We start from the raw sequence: 21,778 nt of genomic DNA on the forward strand, positions 1-21,778 counted from the left end.
TGACCCAAAGGTTAAGAGTCTTCATGCTCTACCGACTGAGCTGTCCCTTGGTCTCATCCCTTGTGATTCCCAACTACTGGCTATTGCTGACTGCTAACCTAGCAGTTCGAAAGCAAGTCAAAGTGCAAGTAGATAAATAGGTACCACTCCGGCAGGAAGGTAAACAGTGTTTCCGTGTGCTGCTCGGGTTTTGCCAGAAGCGGCTTAGTCATGCTGGCCACATGACCCGGAAAAAACTGTCTCCAGACAAACACATGCTCCCTCGGCCTATAGAGCGAGATGAGCGCCGCAACCCCAGAGTCATCCGCGACTGGACCTAACAGTCAGGGGTCCCTTTACCTTTACCTAGTCCCTTGTCTCTCCTCCTGGGCCTGATTCACTTCAACTCTTAGAAGGCGCCGATGAGATGCGGAAAAGCGTTAATGCTCCATCTTCTTGCTCCTCCAACTGTTTGCTCACTCATGGAGGGCAGGAGAGCAAGCAAGTAGTGCCAGGAGGCAGGGTGTATATAGCTCAGTGGTAAGAGCATCTTCTTCTAAGGTCCCAGGTTCAATCCCTGGCATCTCCAGGAAGGGACCTTGTGGTTTTGCTTAGCTGGGAAGTGTCCTTGAGGTCCGCTTCTCACTGGTCTGGATGGAGCATAGAGCATGTCTATAAATGCAAAATTTATATTTGTCGTTCTAACCACTTTTAACTCTGGGGCTGAAAAAAGGTTCACCACCAGTGAGCTAGGTGGACTGTTTGCTTTACTTGTTATAAGGCCACTTCCTCTGTTTCTAAGGAGGAGGAGGGACAAAGTTAGAGGGCATAGAAATTGAAAGTGGGTAATAGGTGGCCTCATTTTACTATGCAGCAGAAAATCCAGGATGGCTCCAGGGCCAATCAGATGGGGCAAGGGGGTAGGATAGTCATTTGTCCTGGACCTCAAACTCAAAAGGAGACGAGCCTCAGATTCAGTTACTTGCTAATTTATTGGCATTTAACAAGTTTAGCAGCTTGTTTTTATGTGCATTGGACCAAAATAGTGGCATACACTTTCAGAACTGCAAATATAAGCAAATAAGGGAAAGTGATTTGGTAAAAGACATGGGGGTGGTGGTTGTTTTTGGTTGATGGATATAGATTTCCTCAAATGAAAGAATTAAGAATGTTCATTAATATTAACAATAAAAAAATATGGCACAAGAAGCAGTCCGTGATGAATGTGTACTCTTGGATCAGTTGGATTATATAAGCAAACTGTACATGTGTGTGTGATCTTCCTATCCCAGCCACCACCTGCGGGGGCTACCAAAGCATCACCTTGCCCTCAAGGAAGATCTAGTTTTGAATAGGTTTCTCCCCACACCTCTTGTAGCATCTATCGGCTGTTTTATTATATACTTTATGCTTTTTCTTTTAATAGTCCTATGTACGGTAAATTGCTTTGTGGGGTTTGCCAAGGACAAGTGGGCCACTCTCAGTGGGACCTCTCCCTTCCCCTACCTGTCTGCCTTCTTATTTAAAACCAGTCCTAGCCATGGTCTTGTAGGCGAGGGCAAGGGGGGCATGCCACCCTTTTCCTCAGCTGCTGCTGAGTGTTGACTCTGGAGGTGGTGGAAGACTCACTCTAAATCAGGCATCCCCAAACTTAGGCCCTCCAGATGTTTGGGACTACAATTACCATCTTCCCCAACCACTGGTCCTGTTAGCTAGGGATCATGGGAGTTGTAGGCCAAAACATCTGGAGGGCCGCAGTTTGGGGATGCCTGCTCTAAATAGTACAGAAGCCTGCAGGGCTTCTACTTTGGGCTGGCCCTAGAAGATGGCAAACTTGGGCATTTGCTAGGGGCCTCAGGTCCAGCAGAGGGCTCACCACCCCAAGGGTGCTACCATAGAATCATAGAGTTGGAAGAGACCCCAGGGGTCCTCTTGTCCAATCCCCTGTAATGCAGGAATCCTGCCCACAGTCAAACCAAGAATAGAATATCCAAGAAGATCAATGGCAGCATTGGGTAATTCTGTTGTATGTCCTGCCTTTTCCAGGTGAGTTCCTGGAGGAGGGTGGTCACTTACCCATCGCCAAAAAGAGAAGGCACAGCTTTGCATAAAATTTGCATGGATCGCACAAGCTGGAGCTGATGGGAGTTGTAGTCTAAAACATCTGGATGGCACCACATTGGCTATCCCTGCTCTAGGGCTAATTGCTGACAGCTTTCCTAGGCAGGCCTTGCTGTCGGGCTGCAATGGTTGCTCTAGCCAAAAAATGTCCTTATCAGAGCGCCATGCTTTGTGTGTGCCAGCCCTTCCTGGACGGAGGAAGTCCTGGGTCTTGTCATTCCTTGTATTGCCTTGAGCTCCATAACGGAAAAGAGAATGAGAGACGAATGTACTAAGTTAAACAAATTAAAACACCAAAAACAAGGCAGCTCAGCGCTTTCCTAGCAGAATGGGATTAAAGGTGGGCAGCTAGAGGTGCAAGATCAGCTAAAATCCTATAGACGATGAGTTTACTCCCTTCTGCTTAATGGGCAGAGTTTTCGTGTTTTTTAAACCGTTTTATAACAAGCAGAAATCAACAGGTGAATGATTTGTCATCCCTGCAGCTCTGTGCCAATAAAACTTTCACCCGGTGATTTCCGCTTGCTTTGTGTGCAACCAAAGTCCTAAAGAGGGGTGGGGGGGAGTGGTAATCTACCATAGCTCGCTTCTCCCCTTCTGTATTATCAGAATTGCCCCTTTCTCCCCACAGTTCCCATTTCACAAGCTATTTTTGTAACATTGCGGTTAGCTCATGTAGGGCATATGGTCTATCTGAGGGTGGGGTTCACTTCTACCAGCTGCAGCCCCAGCTGAAGAGCTTCTGGAAGGGAACTTGTAGCTGACAGACATGCAAGCTCTAGGGCACTGGGGTCTGTTCCCATCCTATCCTGCTGGACAGTAAGTACTTGTGGTCAGAAGAACAGGGACGGAAGACAGAGGAACTGCAGAGATCTGGACTCCTTCTGCACCAAGGTCCGTTCTGTGGCTGGGGGCAGGGGGTAGAGAATGTAGGAAGGTGTCATGTGCTAGACCAAACTAATCTGGCTGTCTAGCGAAGTGTTGTTCACTCTGACTGACAACAACACTCCGGCTTCTCGGGCAGAGGGTCTTCCTATTACCTGCAGCTTTGTCCACGTTTAACTGGAGACGCTTAAGGATAGGTTGGTTGATAGAGCATGAGACTCTTAATCTCAGGGTTGTTGGTTCGAGCCCCACATTGGACCAAAGAGTCCTGCGTTGCAGGGGATTGGACGAGATGGCCCTCATGTTCCCTTCCAACTCTACAATTTCTGTGATTCTATGAGCTCATCCTAGGGCCTTCTACATGGAAGCACTAATTGTCACCAGGTACCTCTTGAGAGCTGAAAACCCTACTTGATTTGTGAGATTTGCCAGTGCTTTTATTTCTCTTAGCTTGCTGCAAGGCAGGCGAGGAGGATTGCATTTCAATTGGAGCAGTGGCAGCTGGGGGAAAGTGTGTGTTTAATAATTCCCCCTGCGCTGCTTTTGTCATTGTTTCCTCACCTCCCAGTAAGCTGCTGTTAGCACCACAGGGGGTTGCCTGAATCCAGGCTTGATATAGACAACTGCTTTCTTTTGCCCTCCACACAGCAAAAGGCAATTCAGATCAGGACACAAGCACAAGAGGGAATACCGCCTCTCTCCCAGTCCCATGATCAAATTCAGAGCCCACGCTCGCCATGCAGCAGCTTCAAAATAAGCAACCCTCCTGCAAAAAAGCAGAAAGTGCAATCATAGATCTCCAACTCTATGTCCATTTTGGCTGAGATAGTAGGTGTCAGATGATGCTGAGGGTTTTGATGGGTGGATGAATGGGTTACTAATGCTATTTAATATTTGCCTATACAGTGGTACCTCGGTTTAAGTACACAATTGGTTCTCGAAGTCTGTACTTAACCTGAAGCGTACTTAACCTGAAGCGAACTTTCCCATTGAAAGTAATGGAAAGTGGATTAATTCGTTCCAGACGGTCCGTGGAGTACTTAACCTGAAGTGTATTTAACCTGAAGCGAACTTTCCCATTAAAAGTAATAGAAAGTGGATTGATTCGTTCCAGACAGGTCCACGGAGTACTCAACCTGAAGCATACTTAACCCGAAGTATGAGTATAATTGGTTCTGGAAGTCCATACTTAACCTGAAGTGAACTTTCCCATTGAAAGTACTGTAATGGAAAGTGGATTAATCCGTTCCAGATGGGTCCGCAGAGTACTTAAACTGAAAGTACTCAAACCGAAGCACACTTAAACCGAGGTATGACTGTATTTGGGAAGGGCCACAGCTCAGTAGGGGAGACCACCTGCTTTGCCTGCAGAAGGTCCTGGTTCAAGCCCCAGCATCTCCTGCTTCAGGTAGGAATTTCACCTCCCTCAAAACCCTAGAGAGCCTCCCACGAAGTATCCTGGGAATTGTAGTTTTTAAGGGTGCTGAGAATAACACTTGTATGATGACTTTTCTTAATGAACTACAGTTCCCAGGATTCTTTGGAGAAAACCTGACTGTTAAAGTGGTTTAAGGGTGCTTTAAATGTAAAGGTGTGGATGTGACCTGACTCTGGAAACAAGCCCAGGGATTCCTGACTGCTGGTAGGAATCACCTTTCCCACCACTGACTCGGTGCTGGTGTTTTGCTGGTCTTCTTCCAGCATGTAGCCCTTTCTCTGTTTCTCCACACATACCCAGCTTCCCCTCCTTTTCCCAGCCACACAACCCTGTCCATGGCAGAGGCTATTGGGAAATGTAGTCCTAAGATTCCAGAGCCCAGCAATTGAAGCATCCCATCTGCCACAGACGAGGAGCCGGTGGCCGTCCAGATGCAGATGTTGTTGGACTGCAGTTCCCACCATCCCTCCTCAGCCTAGCTGTGGCTGATGGGAGTTGTAGTCCAATAACATCTGGAGGGTCACATAGATCCCCCTGTTCCTGACTTGTGCAAATGGGCTTTTGATTTTTATTCTGACCTTTGGGTCCCTGCCTCCTGCCTCCTCCTGCCTGCAGCAGCTAGCTGAAATTCAAGACCAAAGGGGGAGAAATCCCACTTTCTTTCCTCTGGTAGTGGAATGACGAAGGGCTGGCTTATTCCTGGGCTAGCTTGAAGACTAGCTTTAAATCCCACACTAACTGATCTACTGAGCAGGTGTCCTCTTAAAGTGCATGCAAGGGGCAAATCCCAATGCCTCATTATTACCGAGTTCCAGAATGCCCCCAGCAATAATGCACAGATGTGATGGTCAAAGTTGATGCTTGCACAGCTGCCTCCGAAAACATTTGTACTGTCAGGTCTATAAGTCAATGTCTAGAGTTACAATTGCCTGCTTGGTACCTGCTTCCCCCTCTGTTGTTGTTGTTGTTGTTTTAAACAGGTGCGATTAAACAGCAGAAACATTCGCTTGCTCCCATTTGAGCAGTGATCCAGCCAAAGGGCTCTTCTACTGCCTCCCAAAAGAGGAGCAGCTTTCTTTCTCTGATGCATCCCAGCTGCTACTCAGATAGAGCCTCTGGTGCAATTCACGGAGGAAAAGTTTCAAGAGACCCTTTGGCTGCATCTTGGAGCAACTAAGGGGAGGTTCTGTCAAAGCATCTGTTGCTCTTGAAATGGAGGAGGTGGTTAAAGAGCCCCTTGGCTGTGTCTCCAGTCAAGTGGGAGTGAGTAATTGTGTGGAAGGCCGTGTTACTGGCCCCTTCAGCCTTCCATCCATCCAAAGTATGGCTATTACGTTGATAGGAATGTGGACTGGCGATTGTATACATGCAGGAAGCAAAGGACTGAGTTCCTTGGGAGCCAGGTGCTACGGTAGGAGCCAAGCCCCAGCAAAACTGCTGGGCAGGATAGATTGCATTATCAGGCCACTAGTTGCCTATTACTCTAGAGGTTGATGAGGGGATATCTACATGTGGGAGAGAGAGGATGCATGGATGGCTTTGATGGTGTTTCCTGCTTGGCAGGGGGTTGGACTGGATGGCCCTTGTGGTCTCTTCCAACTCTATGATTCTAATATGTGTGAATGAGAGAGAGAGAGAAAAAAAGTGGTGTCTCTTCCCACTATTCGTGTTGGCCCCTCTTACTGTCAGCATGCATACCCAAAGGTGGGTACCCATAGTCTATCTCAGGTGGGGAACCTCTTGCTTAGGGGCCAGATTTAGCCCACCAGGCCATTTCCCCTAAACCTTGCCTGCTTGTTGCATACCTCACATCATATGTGGCACTAGGTGTGATGGGAGAGGTTGAGTTGGGGCTGGATCAGGTGCGTGCACAACTGATGTCTGCAAAAAAATAAAAATAGCAGGGTTGAACTCCCTGTGCATCAGCTGATGGGCAGGGGGTTCTGTCCTGCTTAGTCGCTTTCCTGCCTCCATCCCCGTGGGCCAACTCTGATAGGCAGCAGGACCATCCACCTGTCGCCAACTAACATCATTATGACATCCTGTCAGGAGTTAAAGATCTGGTCTGCTGGGCAAAAAAGGTTTCCCCACCCCTGCAGTCTTTCAAGACCACAAACACTTCAAGAATTGCGCAGATCCGATGAGTCATCCTGCCTCTCTTTTGTGTTAGCACCCAATGTTCTCAAGCCAAAGTTCTTGATGACATGGGGATAAAAGCCCTGTGAGTTTTCTGTGTGGTTTCCCCCCCTTCTCCCACTCTTCAAAAATTTGAAAATGGTCCCATATTTACTGGAGGTGGTTCTGAAATCTAGGTATGGGGCTTGCTTGTTATATGCCTGTGGCTAAACCGCTGGAGCAGGGGCCGGCTATACCATGAAGCAGAGTGAGGCAAGCTTCTTTAGGCAGCAAATGTTGAGGGGTCGGACATGGGCAAAGCTGGCCTATGCTGTAGCTCCTCAGCTAGCCTGCTGCCCCAAGGAAAAGTAGAGGCTGCTATCCAAGTAAGATTCAACAGCCAGGCTGGCTGGCTTTTGTACATGGAATGTGCTACCTCAGGCAGCAAAATGCCTTCAAATGGTCTTACCCAGTTGAGTTGTCTCCTCTTTTTCTTTATTTCTTCCCTGCAGGATCCAGGTATTTGAACCAGACCAGAAACCTCTGTAGTACAGCATCCTCTTCTCATAGTTGCTAACCAGGACATGAGCACTTTCCCTGCTTGAGATCCCTGAAACTGGTATTCAGAGGCATATTGCTTCCCCCTCCATTGTCAGTGGGTGCATGCCTTTGAATACCAGTTGCTTGGGAATCACATGTGAGGAGAGTCCAGGTTTTGCTTTGCAGGCTTCCCTTGAACGTCTCGTTGGCCACCATGAGAACTGAACACTGGACTAGGTGGGTCTTTGCAGGATTTTTTTTAAAATCATAGAATTGTAGAGTTGGGAAGGGATCATCTAGTCCAGCCTGCCTGCAATGCAGGAATATGCAGTTGCCCCATACAGGGATCGAACCTGCCACCTTGGCATTATCAGCACCACACTCCAATCACCTGAGCTATCCAGTGTTCTTACTGAAAGCAGGAGCAGCAGAGCTTCCTCTAGCATGTGGTTGCAGTGATGGGTACAGCTTCATATGTTGGATTTCTGCCTGTTGCATAGCTGTTCTGGAGGTTTTGCCATTAAGAAGCATACCGATGCTTCAAAACAGGTTGTGGTCCCTCTGCCTATTCAATAATCTCAATGGAGGCTGCATTCATCCACTTAGCCCTACAGACAATGCCCACCTCCCCCAAGTGCCCTTCTAGATTGGACTCTGTTGCTTTTGTCTCATTATTCTGAGATTCTTAGAACCTGGTGTGGACAAGACATTCTGTATCCATGGATACCGTAATGTTCTCTTCTTCTAGCAAGAACAGGAATATCCATCTTGAGTTGACAGATTTCATATAGTTGTTTGCCAAGGCACAGTGCATCTGCTGCAAGGTGCTCTGGGATATGCTGAGCAAACCTCCAGATGGTGTCTGTTAGCATAAGCAAGGGGCATGCCTGGGGAGAGGGGTGCTTGACCTTTCACTGGTTGCCCAGAAAACAGCTGTTTGAATTAAACAGTAACCTTAAAAGTTGCAAAGTGGCAGCTTAACCAATTTAGCAGGGTATTTCTACTTCTGACTAGCAGTGGCTCTCCAGGATTTCAGGCAGGAATATTCTCCACATGCCTGCCCAATCCTTTGTTAACTGTAGGTTCCGGAAATTGAAAAGCTGGACCTATTGCATGGAAAGCCTGCACAGAGCATGCACCCTCCCCCTGGGTTATAGGCCTTGCTGCACATTTTGAAAGAGTGTTGGTGGTGATGTGGCAAGCAATGCAGTGGGGAGATTCTTTTGCCATTTCTGATGGTGTTTTTTGGCACAATACCTGGTAAGTTTTGGGTGCCACATTGAAAACTCCTGCTGTCAATGATTCACAAAACATTAGGGTACAGCAGGGATGGGGAAATCAACCCCATTCTAGCGGGGTTGATGATGGGTGTTGTAGTCTACTAACTTCAAGAGGGCCGCAGGTTAGAGTTTCTGGCTTTGCAGCACAACCACTGATAGACTTTAACACCCCAGGTGAAAAATGTATGCATATTGCAGAATTTGGAACAGTCATAACACAGAGATTCAGTCCCCCACCCCTTTGTGTTTAATCCCTCAGGCTTTAAGTTCCGTGGGTGCATCTGTATTCTCTGAACTTTCATCTCCTGTTCAGGTTTGGGCTCTGTTTTGCACGAGGCTTGGGATCCTTTTGGACCCCTCCAGTATTGGGGTGGGGGGGTGGGGGTGGGCAGGCAAGAGTACTCAGTGACGAATCTTCTCCTGCTACCTCCCTCTGTTGGCATGGCAACAAGTCAAATTATTTTAAAGGGGGGAAGTCTTCCATTATGTCAGGTTGCTATGGCAACCTGAATTCAAACGGCAAGTGGGCGCAGGAGGCAGAACATTTCCTTCTGGACTGCAAGTTGGTGAAAACCCCGTTGTTCCAGTAGCCTTTCAGTGTGGGGGCAGGTAACCCTCCCCCCAGTACATTCCTGTATTGGAAACAAAGGGATGTGGAACCAGAGAGAATGGGTGATAATAATACTGTGCATATGGGTGCTGTAAGAGAAATTGGGGAGGCCACAGCCCAATTTATATAGCCTGCTCTAATGTCCGAATTTGGTGTGCAAGCCTTCGGAGGCAGCAAAGCCCTCCTGTGGAAGGAGGTTGGCAACCTTAGATCAAGTTCTTCCAGCCTTTGTGGGGGTTTTGTTTCCCTTTCTTTGGTTTCCAGACATTTTCACAGGAAATGTGGGGGTATTGCAGACATGACAGTGCTAGAGTAGGACAAGGGGGGTGGGCCTGTGGCCGCTCTCTTACATTGTCATAGAATTATAGAGCTTGAGAGATTTCGAAGGCCATAGCTCAGTTGGTAGAGCACGAGACTCCTATTAATCTCAGGGTTGTGGGTTCAAGCCCCACGTTGGGCAAAAAGAGTCCTGCATTGCAGAAGGTTGGACTTAATTATCTTTGCAGTCCCTTCCAACTCTCCCGTCTCTGACTCTATCATCACCCCTACTCAGTGCAGGAAATGCAAACCAAGAGCCCCCCCCCCAAAAAAAGATGGCTGCCCAGCATTCTGCTTGAAGACCTCTGGCAAGGGAAGGCTCTAGGGAATTGGTCCCGCTATCTTAACTTCACCTGCTGCCAAGGAGTATTTCCTAAGGCTCAATCAACCACTACTTTCCGGTGACCTCAGCCCGTTAGATCCAGGCTCACTTACATTTAAAGCACATTGCTTCTCCCAAGGAATCTCGGAAACTGTAGATTGTGAAGGGTGGTGGGAATTGTAGCTCTGAGAGGGGTGAACTACAGTTCCCAGGATTCTCTGGTCAGGGAGCTGTATGCTTTAAATGTGGTTGTGAGCCTAGTCTTGCCCTCCAGGGCATCAGAGAATTGGTCTTTGCCCACTTGTATGTGACGGCATTTAATGAGTTTGAGGAGCATTATCATGCCCCCTCCTCAGTTATCTCTGCTGTAGGCTAAGCATACCCAACTCCTTCATAGGACTTGAATACTACATGACATTCATTTAAATTAAATGGCTTCCCGCAAAGAATCCTGGGAACTGTAGTTTGCCTCCAATTCCCAGCACCCTTAACAAACTACTGTATTCTTTTGGGAGGATGTGTTGTAATTTTCCATTCCACCTTAAGAGAAAATGTCACATGACTGGTGTCAGTTGGTGTCATTTTACCCTGTCTGAGTTAAATCAGTGAGTGTGCTTCTGGTAACTTCTATGGAGAAGTTAGTTCTCTCTCTTTTGCTTTAGGACATGAAGAGATTGTATGTGTTCATCTTTTGTCCAGCTGTTTGTTAAATAAATGCTTGATAAAACGTTCATGCCCAGCCTCTGTAGTGCCACTTCTGCTGTGATATGAAATCTGAAGGCGAGTCTAGCCTACTGAAGACTAGGCCCTTGATTTTTGCTGCTCCAGGGAAAGGAACTCGACCGACAGTTATCGGCCGGTGGTGAAAGAGCTAACTGGGGGCAAGTCACTTGCTCTGGTCTCCCTCAAAATATCACTAACAGGATGTGCTTTAAATACAAGGTGTGCAATTTAGTGAACAGGCAATCAGTTTACTGGATCATTCATCCTGATTTGCTTACACACTGTTTACAGGGAGTTTATGCCTACCCGCCATACACTTAGAGCACATGATCAAAGAAAACTAGGAACTGTACTTTACCCTGGCAAAGTTACAATTCCCAGCACCCTTTAAACTACAGTTCCCAGGATTCTGGGGGAGGAATGCATGTGCTTTTAATGTATAGGATGAATGCATCCTGTCTGTAGATACAGCAGAATGAGATGGTAGAGTGGACTACTGTATAATATTTCAGGCGGCAGTTGGAGAGGGCCATTTTCCAATGTTTCTCCATGTCAGAGAGCAAGAGAGAGCAATACCCCCTGCAATATTTTATTTCTTAACACATCAGAGATCATATCTCCCTGCTGTCCTAGTTTTCTGCTTGAGAGGAGCTTTTTGGTTGGTTGTGTGTATATACATACACACACACACACACAAGCATTTAAAACTCTGTTCCTTTTTAAAAAGTAAAAATAAGATTAAATGATGTGGTCCTCACTTGTCCCCTGAAGTAGTACAGTCCATTCTACCACCTCAGGCCTCTGCCATCTAATTTTGCTGTACATGAGTCACAAAACTACCTTGTGAACTGAGAAGCATCCTCTTTCAGCAGGACAAAATTCCAGGAAATAATAAAAAAGTATCAAAAATTAGGATGTAAATTCATGAAATAAAATAAATGAAATGATGGCACCCCACTCCTCTTGTCTGGATGGGAAGCAGGGTCAGCTCCACTATGTATGTGGTAGTTGCCTCCAGCAACTCATTAGGTGATTCATTAAAAAACTAGAAAATTCTCAATGACTTGAGTTTTATTTATAAAAACACAATAAAACTAGTTTTTTTTTAAGTGATCTGGTATGCACGGCCTTACATGCAACCTGTTACAACCGCAGGATGTACAGTAATTTGGTTGGTAAAGCTAACCAAGGTGGGAGAACCTGCTTTGATGGTGCACTTTGGTCCCACATCGCAACAGGTGGTCTACACCACCAGATTTGGGTGAGGACTTGGCAAGTATTGTGAAGGTGGCTGCGAATCAGGTTTTCCACTCCCAAGTGCCAAAATTTATTAGGCCATGGAACACAGTCTGCTTCAAAAACGACTCCAGCCTGGAGGGTAACCCTCCTCCACCAAGAGTCACTGCCCTCCTTGAATTTTGCAGGAAATTATTGGATGGATTTTGTGGAAATGTGCTGCTGTGGCACTCTCTTGGTGCGTGGAACAGTGTCAGGACATTAGTTGCTTATAAGTGTGAAGGGGTGTGTGAGAGAGAGAGCATTTGTTCCACTGTGATGCGAGACTTCAGGGCATGACAAGGCATTTTAAAGCTCCATCACTTCCTCCTCTTTCTTTTAACTACTGGCATATTCTCTGCAAATGGGCACAGGTGATGGGTTATTTTTGGCTAGAGGTTCTCTGACCAAAGGCCACAAAAATCCTACCAGCAGCATGGTAATGGAGCTGGGTCTCCCGAGAGCTGAACTTCTGAGCCCCTTTCCTGAAACTCCAGGGAGAGAGAGAAGAATCGCCCGGCTGTAGAGTCACTCCCCGCTCCCCCATTCTTGGGCCATATCTTCATGAAAAACAGGCAGGAAACTGTTAGCAAAAGGAAATCCTCTTTTTGCCTGCACAGTGGTTTCTCTGAAGGCAAACCGCTGAGGCTTTTGCTGCAAAGCCACTGGAGATAGGGGTGCAAGGAAAAAACAGAATGTTTTGCAATGATTATTTTATCCAGGCTGTTCTGGAATGGGTTGTGGCTCAGTGGTGGAGAGCATGTTCTGCATGCAGAAACTCCCTGGTTTAATCCTCAGCACCTCCAGGTTGGGTTTGGAAAAAGCCCTATCTCTGGTGAGCTGCTGCCAGTAGACCAGGCTGGCTTATTAATTTCAACCATACTTCCAGGGGTGGGGCCAGAGCCCCAAAGTGGGCATAGCAAGAAATAGGCCTCTTACATTCTACAGCAGGATACATTCCATGCCAAAGCCAGAAGTTCCAACACCCACACAAACCTCTCTCCATCCAGGCATGCAAGAAGGCATTATCACAGTATTTTAGCTAGACAAGAGCACTTGTAGAGGCCATGAATAGGGTTGCCATCAGTCCCTAGAAAAATGAGATAGCCCTGTTTTTGGACAAAAGTGTACCCAGACCCATTGGGACTTCAAACATGACACCTTTATTCCTGTATTTGAGTTTGGCCAGAACCAAAATGGCAGTTGTGTCGCTGTTGGTGCAGCTGGTGAGGAGCCCAGCCTGGTGTGAGCAACCATAGAGAGAAGGAGGACGGAGGGGCCTCCTCTCCACTTGCCCCCTCCTTCCTTCCCTCTCGCCCTCCCTCAGCCGTCACTTGACGGTCTATCATAGTGCAGGTCCACTGCCGCTTGGCCCCCTCTGACCTGACCATGGAGCCGAGGCAAAGAGAGGCGTAGCTTGAGGAGAGGGGTGTGGCCTGGGATATGAGTGTATGACTCGGGCAGAGTCCCAGTGGCCAAACAGACAGAACTGGGGGCTGCATCCTATGGTTCCCAACCTCTGTTGTGGATTATACTGGACAACACAGAGCAATTTGGCTCTGCAAGAAGTAGAATGATCACTTACGCACCGCCTAAAGGCGTGCATACACTTTGCATGTGGTAATTTATGTGTCTAGATGCAAAAATGGAAGTCCTTACTGTTATTCAAAAAGAATTGCAGTACATCTCATCATGTTGAGGAAGACTATAGGCACTTTACCGGGGTGTCTGATCCGATGCTAGCAGCTGAGCAGCTTCAAAGCTCCTTCCTCTGTCTTGTCTTGTCTTGTCTGTCTGTCTGTCTGTCTCTCTCTTTTACAGTTTTTTAAATCTTTAAACCAGACCAGAACCAGGCATGCCTTCAAATATAAGAGTGTTCTCTATCAAGTAGCTAACACAACACATTCTAACCCTAGCATAAACTTCCTATATTCTAGCTCAGCACTAGAAAACAATCAGGCTTAAATCAATTTAAAAAATATATTTGGATTGACTAATTGGTGCAATTTAACTCAGCAACATATTTTTTAAAAAAATCTGGGTGCTTTTTATTCTTCATTACTAATATTTTTTAAGAGGTGGGGAATCTTTATGGCCCTGTGGGCCTTACCTGATCATACCCCCTTGTGGGCCAAATTAGACAGGTGGGTGGGACTGTGCCCAGTGGTCAGTCACAGTGTCACATGGGTGCCAGGTGATTGGGTGCTGTGAAGTCCTGAAGTCATTTTGCAAACCCAGGGAGGAGGGTTGTACAACTGAGGTCTCTGCAGGGAATATGATCCAGTGCTTTTTGCCTCCAACAGATGATGGGCAGTAGAGCCAGAACCGAAGCCTGCTTTCCCTTGCCAAAACTTAATTGTGCACATTAAGGATCCTCATAGTTTGTTGGCAGCTGTGACTACCTGCCCACACACCTGACATAAGAAGGGTGGGTGTGGTTTGGGGAAACCAGACTCATGGGCCAAATTCAAACTCCTGGTGGGCCAAGTTTGCCTTGCAGACCAAATTTCCCTTCCCCCTCTGCTTTATTCAAAAGAACCTTTTGCAATTTGTCTTTCAAACAGATAAGATTGTAGGAAATGAAGCAGGGAGGAGCCTTCAGCAGTACAAACACATCTCAAATCAGCAGATAAAAATAGCCGCTTACAAAAACTGTAGATGGCAAACTCCATCTTAGGAGAGGTCCCCCCCCCCCCAAGGGAAACAAGGCCTCTTCAATTAATCATTTTTACCCTGCTTTTTATATTGAAGTCTCAATTCTGGCTAAGAGAAGTGAATAAAACGCAACAGCACCTTATTTCTTCCTCTTAATTTTTGTTTTTTAAACAAGTTTTAAAACAATCGACATTGGCTAGCAAATATGCTTTCCAAAATACAAAACAGGCATTAAAACAAGAGGATGTCCTTCATAGAACACACTTGTGCATCACCTAAAAGATTTTTTAAAAAACACTCTTCCCAACAAAAACAAAACGCCAACAACTATTTTTAGTCATCACCAAACATAAAATTACATATCTGCAGGGTGACCAGATACAAAAGAGTTTCAGGGTTCCCACACATTTAATAGTTGTTCAGGAGCTCCACAGGTATTAAAGGTGGAGAGTCCCTGTCCTCTTTTTCAGCCTAACTGGCCAAGAGCACTTTAAAATTGGGTTCTGTCCGTAATGGAAAGTAATAATAAAAAAATGAGCATATTCAGAATTCCACCCTCCCATCACTTAACTAATAAAAGGAACGGCTCCTGAGAGCTTCCCTGTGAAATAGGCTAGCTCAGAACCAGAGATGAGCACCACATACTAAGTGAGGAGCTGCAAGCCCGTTACGGAAATTGGCCTTTGGACAGCTAATTACACCATCTGCTGGCTACTGTGGGTAAATGTGGGCAGGAAATGCCTTGCAAAGCATTCTGGCTGTGAAATTAAAAGCTTTGGCTGAAGTAGCAAGGGAGAGCTCACACACACACACCCCGCCCTGCAGATGTGATGCTATCTGGCCAGGAGAAAGTGTGTGCTCCTAACCACCTGCGGAGTAGCCTTATGACTTGGCCTCCAGCCCACCAGGTGTCATTTCACAGCAGAACGGCCATGGCTCAGTGTCAGAGTATCTGCTTTGCATGCAGAAGGTCCCAGGTTCAATCCCCGGCATTTCCAGGCTGGGAGAAGACCCCTGTCTGAAATCCTGGAGAACTACTGCCAGCCACTATTGACAACACTGGTGTGACTCAGTACTGTACAGTACTGCATTAGACATTATTCTGTGTTTCTGTCTCCATGTGTTATTTCCTTGCGTTCTGTATAATGAAGGGGGTTTACCTCCAGCAATTAGCTTCTGCCCTTATCGATGATGCTGGCAGCCCACAGGTTATGCCAGGGTGCCCTGGGAGGATTTGCCCATTGCATCCCTAAACAGGTCCCTTCTCTCCCCACCCCCCACGGGAGCTCTTCAGAGGAAAGCACAGTAACACACTCCTACCACCTTGAAATAGTGCAATTATTTCCAACTCATCCTGCCGTTTGCCTAGTGGTTCCTGGGCTCAGCAACAAAGAAACCCATCAACCTGGGAGAGTGTTGATGGGGAGGGAAGCATGCCTTTTGTGCCTGGAGAACAGGGAACAGACAGTTGGCATAAGGACATGTTGGTGCAGGAAGGACCATTCTGCTCTGTTCGCACATTATACAATGCTAACTAGGGATGTGGGAGAAATTTGATTCAGCTTGCATTTAAAGGCACACACAGCTTTTCTTAACAATGTGCAGGCTGAAGCTCAGCCATCTTTCGAAAGGAGCACTGCTCTGTGAATTTTGTGATGCAGTTAGTTCTCCAGCCAAGTAATGTGTTCAAAAATGCATACCATCGAAAGTGTGCATATAAATGCATCTATTAAGTGAAAAGCCAATGTGTCTGGCTGTTGTTCAGAATGTGGGTAGTTTGAGCCCACCTAGAGATGGCTGTGGGCAGATTTCCTGCATTGCAGGGGGTTGGACTAGATGACCACTAGAGCACCTTCTGACTCTGATTCTTTCATCACATTTGGGGAAATTGCTTTTTAAAAAATGTGTCCGTTAGGGAAAACTGTATCTATTAGGACAATGTTTCTCAACCTTGGGTCCCCAGCTGTTGTTGGGCTACAACTCCCTTCACCCCTAGCTAGCAGGACAGTGGTCAGGGATGATGGGAGTTGTAGTCCAATAACAGCTGGGGACCTAGCTCTCATATGAAGTCTCGGAAAGCCAGAGTGAGGCTTAACAGGCCCTGCGGGCAAGCTTCTTTTCTAACTTTCTCTCTGTTAATAATAGAAGCCAGGGATATCCAGTGAAACAAAAGGGTAGAAGATTCCAGATAGGCAGCAAAAGGGGAACTGATGGAACTCACTCCCACTTGATATATCACAAAGAAGTGGGACAACCTGATCTGAGGCTAGCTGTATTAAATCCGTTTATAGAATTTTACTGTTTAAGGAACTACTAATCCTTTTTCACGCCTGCAGCAGAAATATATTAACACAATATTGGAAAACAGCTACTAACAACTCTAGAGACATGATAGGAAGGACTGCGGAACATACCACTTATGGAGAAACTAAGGAGCCATCTTAGAGCACTCAGAAACACAAAAACCAAATAATTTTTTTGAAACTGTATGGTACACGTTCATTCAGTACACTGGAAAGGACTGTCCCCACAGCCCACTCTGGGGAAATCTGTTAAAACAGAGAATAGAAGACACCTAGCGGATAAAATCAACTCCATAAACTATTATACAATCCAGCTTGATGTTTTACTGTATCATTTGCATCTTATATGACCAGAGGTCAAAGAGAACAACAATTACCAGACCTTTAGAAGGCATCTTAAGGCAGCCCTCTTTAGGGAAGCTTTTAATGTTTGATGGATTTCTGTATTTTTATGTTTTGTTGGAAGCTGCCCAGAGTGGCTGGGGGAACCCAGCCAGATGGGTGGGGTACAAATATTATTATTATTATTATTATTATTATTATTATTATTATTATTATATGCAGAGCCGGCCCAACCATGAGGTAGGTGAGGCTGCTGCTTCAGGCCGAAGAAACACAAATGCACGCACCCAGACGGCATGCCTGTAGGTGCCCTGCATGTTCTGCCGCCTGTGGCAGCGGCAGCAGGAACAAAGCAGCACTTCCTGTTTCATCTCAAGCAGCGAAATATGGAATGTTTGGGGCAGGGGGTGATATATGGAGATTGATTGTTGTAAGTATTTTCAGAAAGGGGAGGGAGGTTAGGTAAATGGGTGGTGGATGAGGCTTTCAAGAGCAGCTCGTCATGATGGCTATATACAACGGCCAGCATCGCAAATAGCAAGCATCTGAATACCACTTGCAACAGCTGGAGAGTTTGCTGGTAGGCTCCCCATGGCAGATCCGGATTGCTGCAGAAAGCAGGATATTGGAGCTGTGGTGGCTAAACAGGTTTGAAGCTGGTCTGAGCGTATAGCATGGATAGGCCTTAAGACCTCTTTGTGTTTCTAGAATCCCTGCCTGGGCCTGTGACTCACCCTCTGGCTATCTTTTCTCCCCAGCCACTTCTAACATAGACCTGGATGTCAAGAAACCCACTCCTCCCAAGCTGCTATGGCACCAGCCTGTGAATATCTTCTTGGCCCGTCCTGTTGGGGTGGAGGAGCTTCACCATGAAGCTGAACTCAATCTCCAGAGCTTGCTCCAAGGTACGTGGGGGTGAGAATCTGTGGAAGGGAGTAGGAAAGGTCCGCTTGTCTCTCTGACTTGGAGGTCTCAGCCCCAGGTAGTCAGTGTGTCTGGGCTTGGGAAGGAGCCAGCTGATAACCCTGCCAAGGACTCACAATGGGTGCAGAGAATGGGGATGTGCAACAATATCAACCTTTGTGGTTGACAAGGAGAGTGAAGCTTCTGGACTGACTATAAGCAGCGTCACCGAGAGAGGAACAGGTGGTCCTGTACTTCTTTGTTGGGCAAAGGGAAGCCTGTTTCTGAGCTTTCGTTTAGGAAAAGAAATCTTTATTGATTGCTTGCTACGCTTGCTACAAATAAATAAATAAAATGTCACAACTTGTGGAAAACCTACGGAGATTTAAAACATGAAAAGAACACATTTACTGAGAAATGCTAATACTACGATATTATAAAAGGGCGAATCCTGCTAAAAGAGGAACACCAAAAACAGGCTAAGTTATTGTACCCTAATGATTCCAGTTATGAACCAAACACCTAGGTAAACAGGAACATTTTCTGGCACCTAAATATTCACCTGGCACAGTATACCTCTGGATGCCAGTTGATGGGAATCACAAGCAGGGAGAGCGCTCTTGCACCCAGGCAGGGCCATCTTAAGCATATCTGGCGCCCTGGTGCGAACTATCCCTCCGGTGCCACCCCCCCAGCGCGGCTTTCAGTCTTGCCTTAGGGCCGGCCCTGCACCCAGGTCCTTCTTGCCATTGGCATCTCCCACTGGTTGGCCACCATGAGAAGAGGATGCTGGGCTAAATGGGCTAGCCTAAGAAAGCAGGCTCTTCCGATAATGATGGTGCCTGGTGGCCTTTCTGAAAAAAGCACTCTACAGTTGGGGAGTCCACACTGAAAAGTCCCATTCTTGTGTTGCTGGCTTCTGCACCTTCCTTAGAGGGAGCGCATGAAGCCTTGGACTTACAAATGCAAGGGCCACATACATCTCTAGCACTTGCAGAATGAATGCTTCGAAGCAAAAATGTTCAGACTGTTTGAAGCAATTTATCAATATGAGCCTGCTCCCCACCATTCAGCTTCTCTGTGTCTTTATTTCTTCTGCAAATTTATAAACATCTCCACAGCCCCAAGGCCATTGGAAGTGGCATACAAGAGAAAAACACAAATTCTAAAGATAATTGGAACTATTTCTACAAACTCTGAAAACAATAAAGCCATTCCTATAGATGTACAATTATTTATTTAAGCTGGCAGGTGCAGCTGTGAATGAAGAATGTTATGGTGAAATTTATAGTTACACACATATCAGGGAAGACCCCCCCCCCCAAAAAAAACCAGCTTCAGAATGACCTAGGAAGTTGGTTATCCAGACACAGCTTCCTGCTTTTATCTTAATGCTGTTTTGGGGTCTTCTGTGGTAAATGTGTTACTCTGGATATTTTCCTTTAGGTTCAGGAGAACTAAACTGCCTGGTTCATTTTGAAGGGTTCTCTCTCTCTCTCTCTCTCTCTCTCTCTCTCTCTCTCTCTCGTATTTTCTAGTAGAGAATTGGTTGTCACACAGAGAAAACAACTGAGAAATAGAGAATTTTAATGAAGCTGTCACTGGGTGGCAGTGTGTCTACCCAAAAGTGAAAAAAGGAGGAGCAAAGACAGAAGTTTACACTCTTTCTAACACATTTGATTAAATACCAAAAACCAAACTAACTTCTTTTCTGAGTAGAGGAACATTTAAAAATCCCCATGCGAATAAAACTCATCCGTAGTACGGTATATTCATACTATGTTGGGAGGGAGAGAGATTATGACTGAGAAAGTGTAGGCTACACCATAAATCTCTGGGGTTTCTAACAGGCCACCTTTTGGAGATTAGAACTGAAAAACTGTGTAGAATTTTGTCATTCCACTCACCCACCCACCCACAAATAATGCTCACAAAATTGCACATTCACATGCTGGGTCTCTCCCCACTCCCCAAATCCAGCCGCCTCTGTAATTAGGAGCATTAAGAAAAATGCAAAATTGTTGGTATGACCAGACTGAGCTGATTTCTTTCTTTCCCTCCTTCCAGAGGAGTATGAGGAGCCTTACGCAGAAGCCAGGGCCAGTGGCCAGACCTTCCGCTATACCAGTTCTCATTCTGCAGACAGGCCCCTCGACTGCAGCCCCCGGCCCCCAGTACCCAGCAAACGCTTGGAGTTTGTGTTCATGGTGAGTCTGGCAAGCTTCCCATCATTGCATATTTCCCAATACAATTCCTGCCCGGTGCTTCGATCCAAAGTTCTACCAGCCCATGCCTTAAGGGGCCACAATCCTTTCTGGGACACCTTCCGAGGGCCAAGTACCAGTGGCAAGCAAGGTCACAGACCAAAGCGGACAGAGCAGTGGACGTATACTTTTAACATTTGTGTGCTGTAGTTTGGTTCCTACAGACATAGGTACATGCATATTCCTCTCTGTCCGAGGGCCAGGCAAGCAAAAGGCATTGTCAGAGTTCAAGGGTGCATTCCAGCCAGGCAAAAGCACTCTGGAAGGGTGCAAAACAGGGCCATGAAGGATGGAGGGGGGGTTGACTGGAGAGAGAGGTGTGCCCTGGGGAGGGTTCCTAGGGCCTGGAGCACTGCATTTGGCTCATGGAAGTTGCATACTCCTGACTTAAGTGGTGGCAAGTACTTGGAGGACAACCTCTGATCATCAACTGCAGGAATGCAGCAGGTCACCTGATACCAAAAAGCTGCCTGAAATCCCTTTCCTTCTGAATCCCTTCTTGTGAACAGTAGCCCTAGTGGAGTAGGGCGCTTGCGTTTGAATTCATTTATTCCCCCTCCTCCCCACTGCTTTCTGACAGCCTGCAAGCCAGCAAGTGAAGGAGAACGAGACAACCACGCTGGGGGTGAGGGCCCCAGAGCCTTCAATTAGCCTGCCCACTACGCCAGACAAGCACACCACCTGGAACCGAACTGGCCCTCTGCCCTCCCTTGATGAGAGGAGGTTGCACCAGCCCTGTTCAACCCAAGCCAACATTGTTCCCATCAACGTCTCTGGTAGGGTTGACTGTCTGTCTATCTGTCTGTCTGTCTCTCTCTCTGTGTGTGTAGTAGTAGTAGTAGTAGTAGTAGTAGTACTAGAGAAGAGGAGTTAAAGAGTCATCATATGACGCAGGATGGTTGGGGGGTTGCAGCAAATAAGGTTTTAGGTCACCATACTGGCCAGGGTGAAGCATGATGTGTCAGGTGCCCAGCAAGATTGAAAAGCACAGGAGATGAAGGAGGTTTCATTGGGACTCACGTGAATTGGAATTTGTAGTGTGTCCCATCAGGCTAGGTCTTCTCAGAGACATTTCCCCCTTTGCTATGCCACCCCCTTTTCTGCATTCAGCTCATGTTATTCAAGTCTCACCAGCATCTAGTGCATCCAAGGTTAACCAGTATGTCTGTCTCTTTGTCACTTTAGTTCTTAGGGTGCATGGTGCCCATGTACTGCCCATCTTGCTTCCAAGCTTTGGCAGGAAGACAGCTCAAGGATAACAGCAATTCATTGACTGCGCTCAGTCCTAACGCCAAACCATAATTTGGCGTTGATGTTTGAACATAGGCCAGGTTTGCAAACCACGGCTTGCAAGGGACTTCGAAAGCAGGATAATCCACCATGGTTTGAAGCTGGTTTGCAAACAAACTGGGGTTTGTCATTAATTTGTGGATTTAGGCATAACAGAAAACCACAGTTTGTGATAATTGCAGCTTGCTATTAATGCCAGAATTTGCAAACCACTGAAAAACCACATTTAGGCCATTGTTCAGTCACAAGAAGTTGATGAACCACAGAGACAAGAGTAAGCTTATGGAAACTGAGTGGTGAGGTCTCAACCATGGTTTGTCTTCTGGAAATCTGGAACATACAGTGTGAGGTTCTTAAGCTTCACATTACAAGCAATGGTTTGATGGGGTGCTGAAAGCCCTCTTCAGACATTACT

At 46.6% G+C, this 21,778-nt stretch overlaps 1 protein-coding gene and 1 non-coding gene across 2 annotated transcripts in view; both read left to right on the plus strand.

Annotated features, from left to right (window-relative positions):
* The window catches only part of NHSL2 (NHS like 2), a 122,892-nt gene that overhangs the window by 87,300 nt on the left and 13,814 nt on the right, over positions 1-21,778 (plus strand). Inside the window, exons 3-5 of the mRNA XM_060270377.2 lie at positions 17,665-17,811; positions 19,877-20,016; positions 20,654-20,849. Coding sequence (XP_060126360.2) covers positions 17,665-17,811; positions 19,877-20,016; positions 20,654-20,849 — 483 coding nt within the window. The remainder of the gene's footprint in view (positions 1-17,664; positions 17,812-19,876; positions 20,017-20,653; positions 20,850-21,778) is intronic.
* TRNAR-CCU (transfer RNA arginine (anticodon CCU)) lies at positions 9,356-9,428 on the plus strand. The gene is given in 2 exon segments: positions 9,356-9,389; positions 9,393-9,428. It is a non-coding gene; the product is annotated as a tRNA-Arg (tRNA).

Source organism: Zootoca vivipara, chromosome Z2, assembly GCF_965207765.1.
Source record: "Zootoca vivipara chromosome Z2, rZooViv2.hap1.1, whole genome shotgun sequence".
Classification (NCBI taxonomy): domain Eukaryota; kingdom Metazoa; phylum Chordata; class Lepidosauria; order Squamata; family Lacertidae; genus Zootoca; species Zootoca vivipara.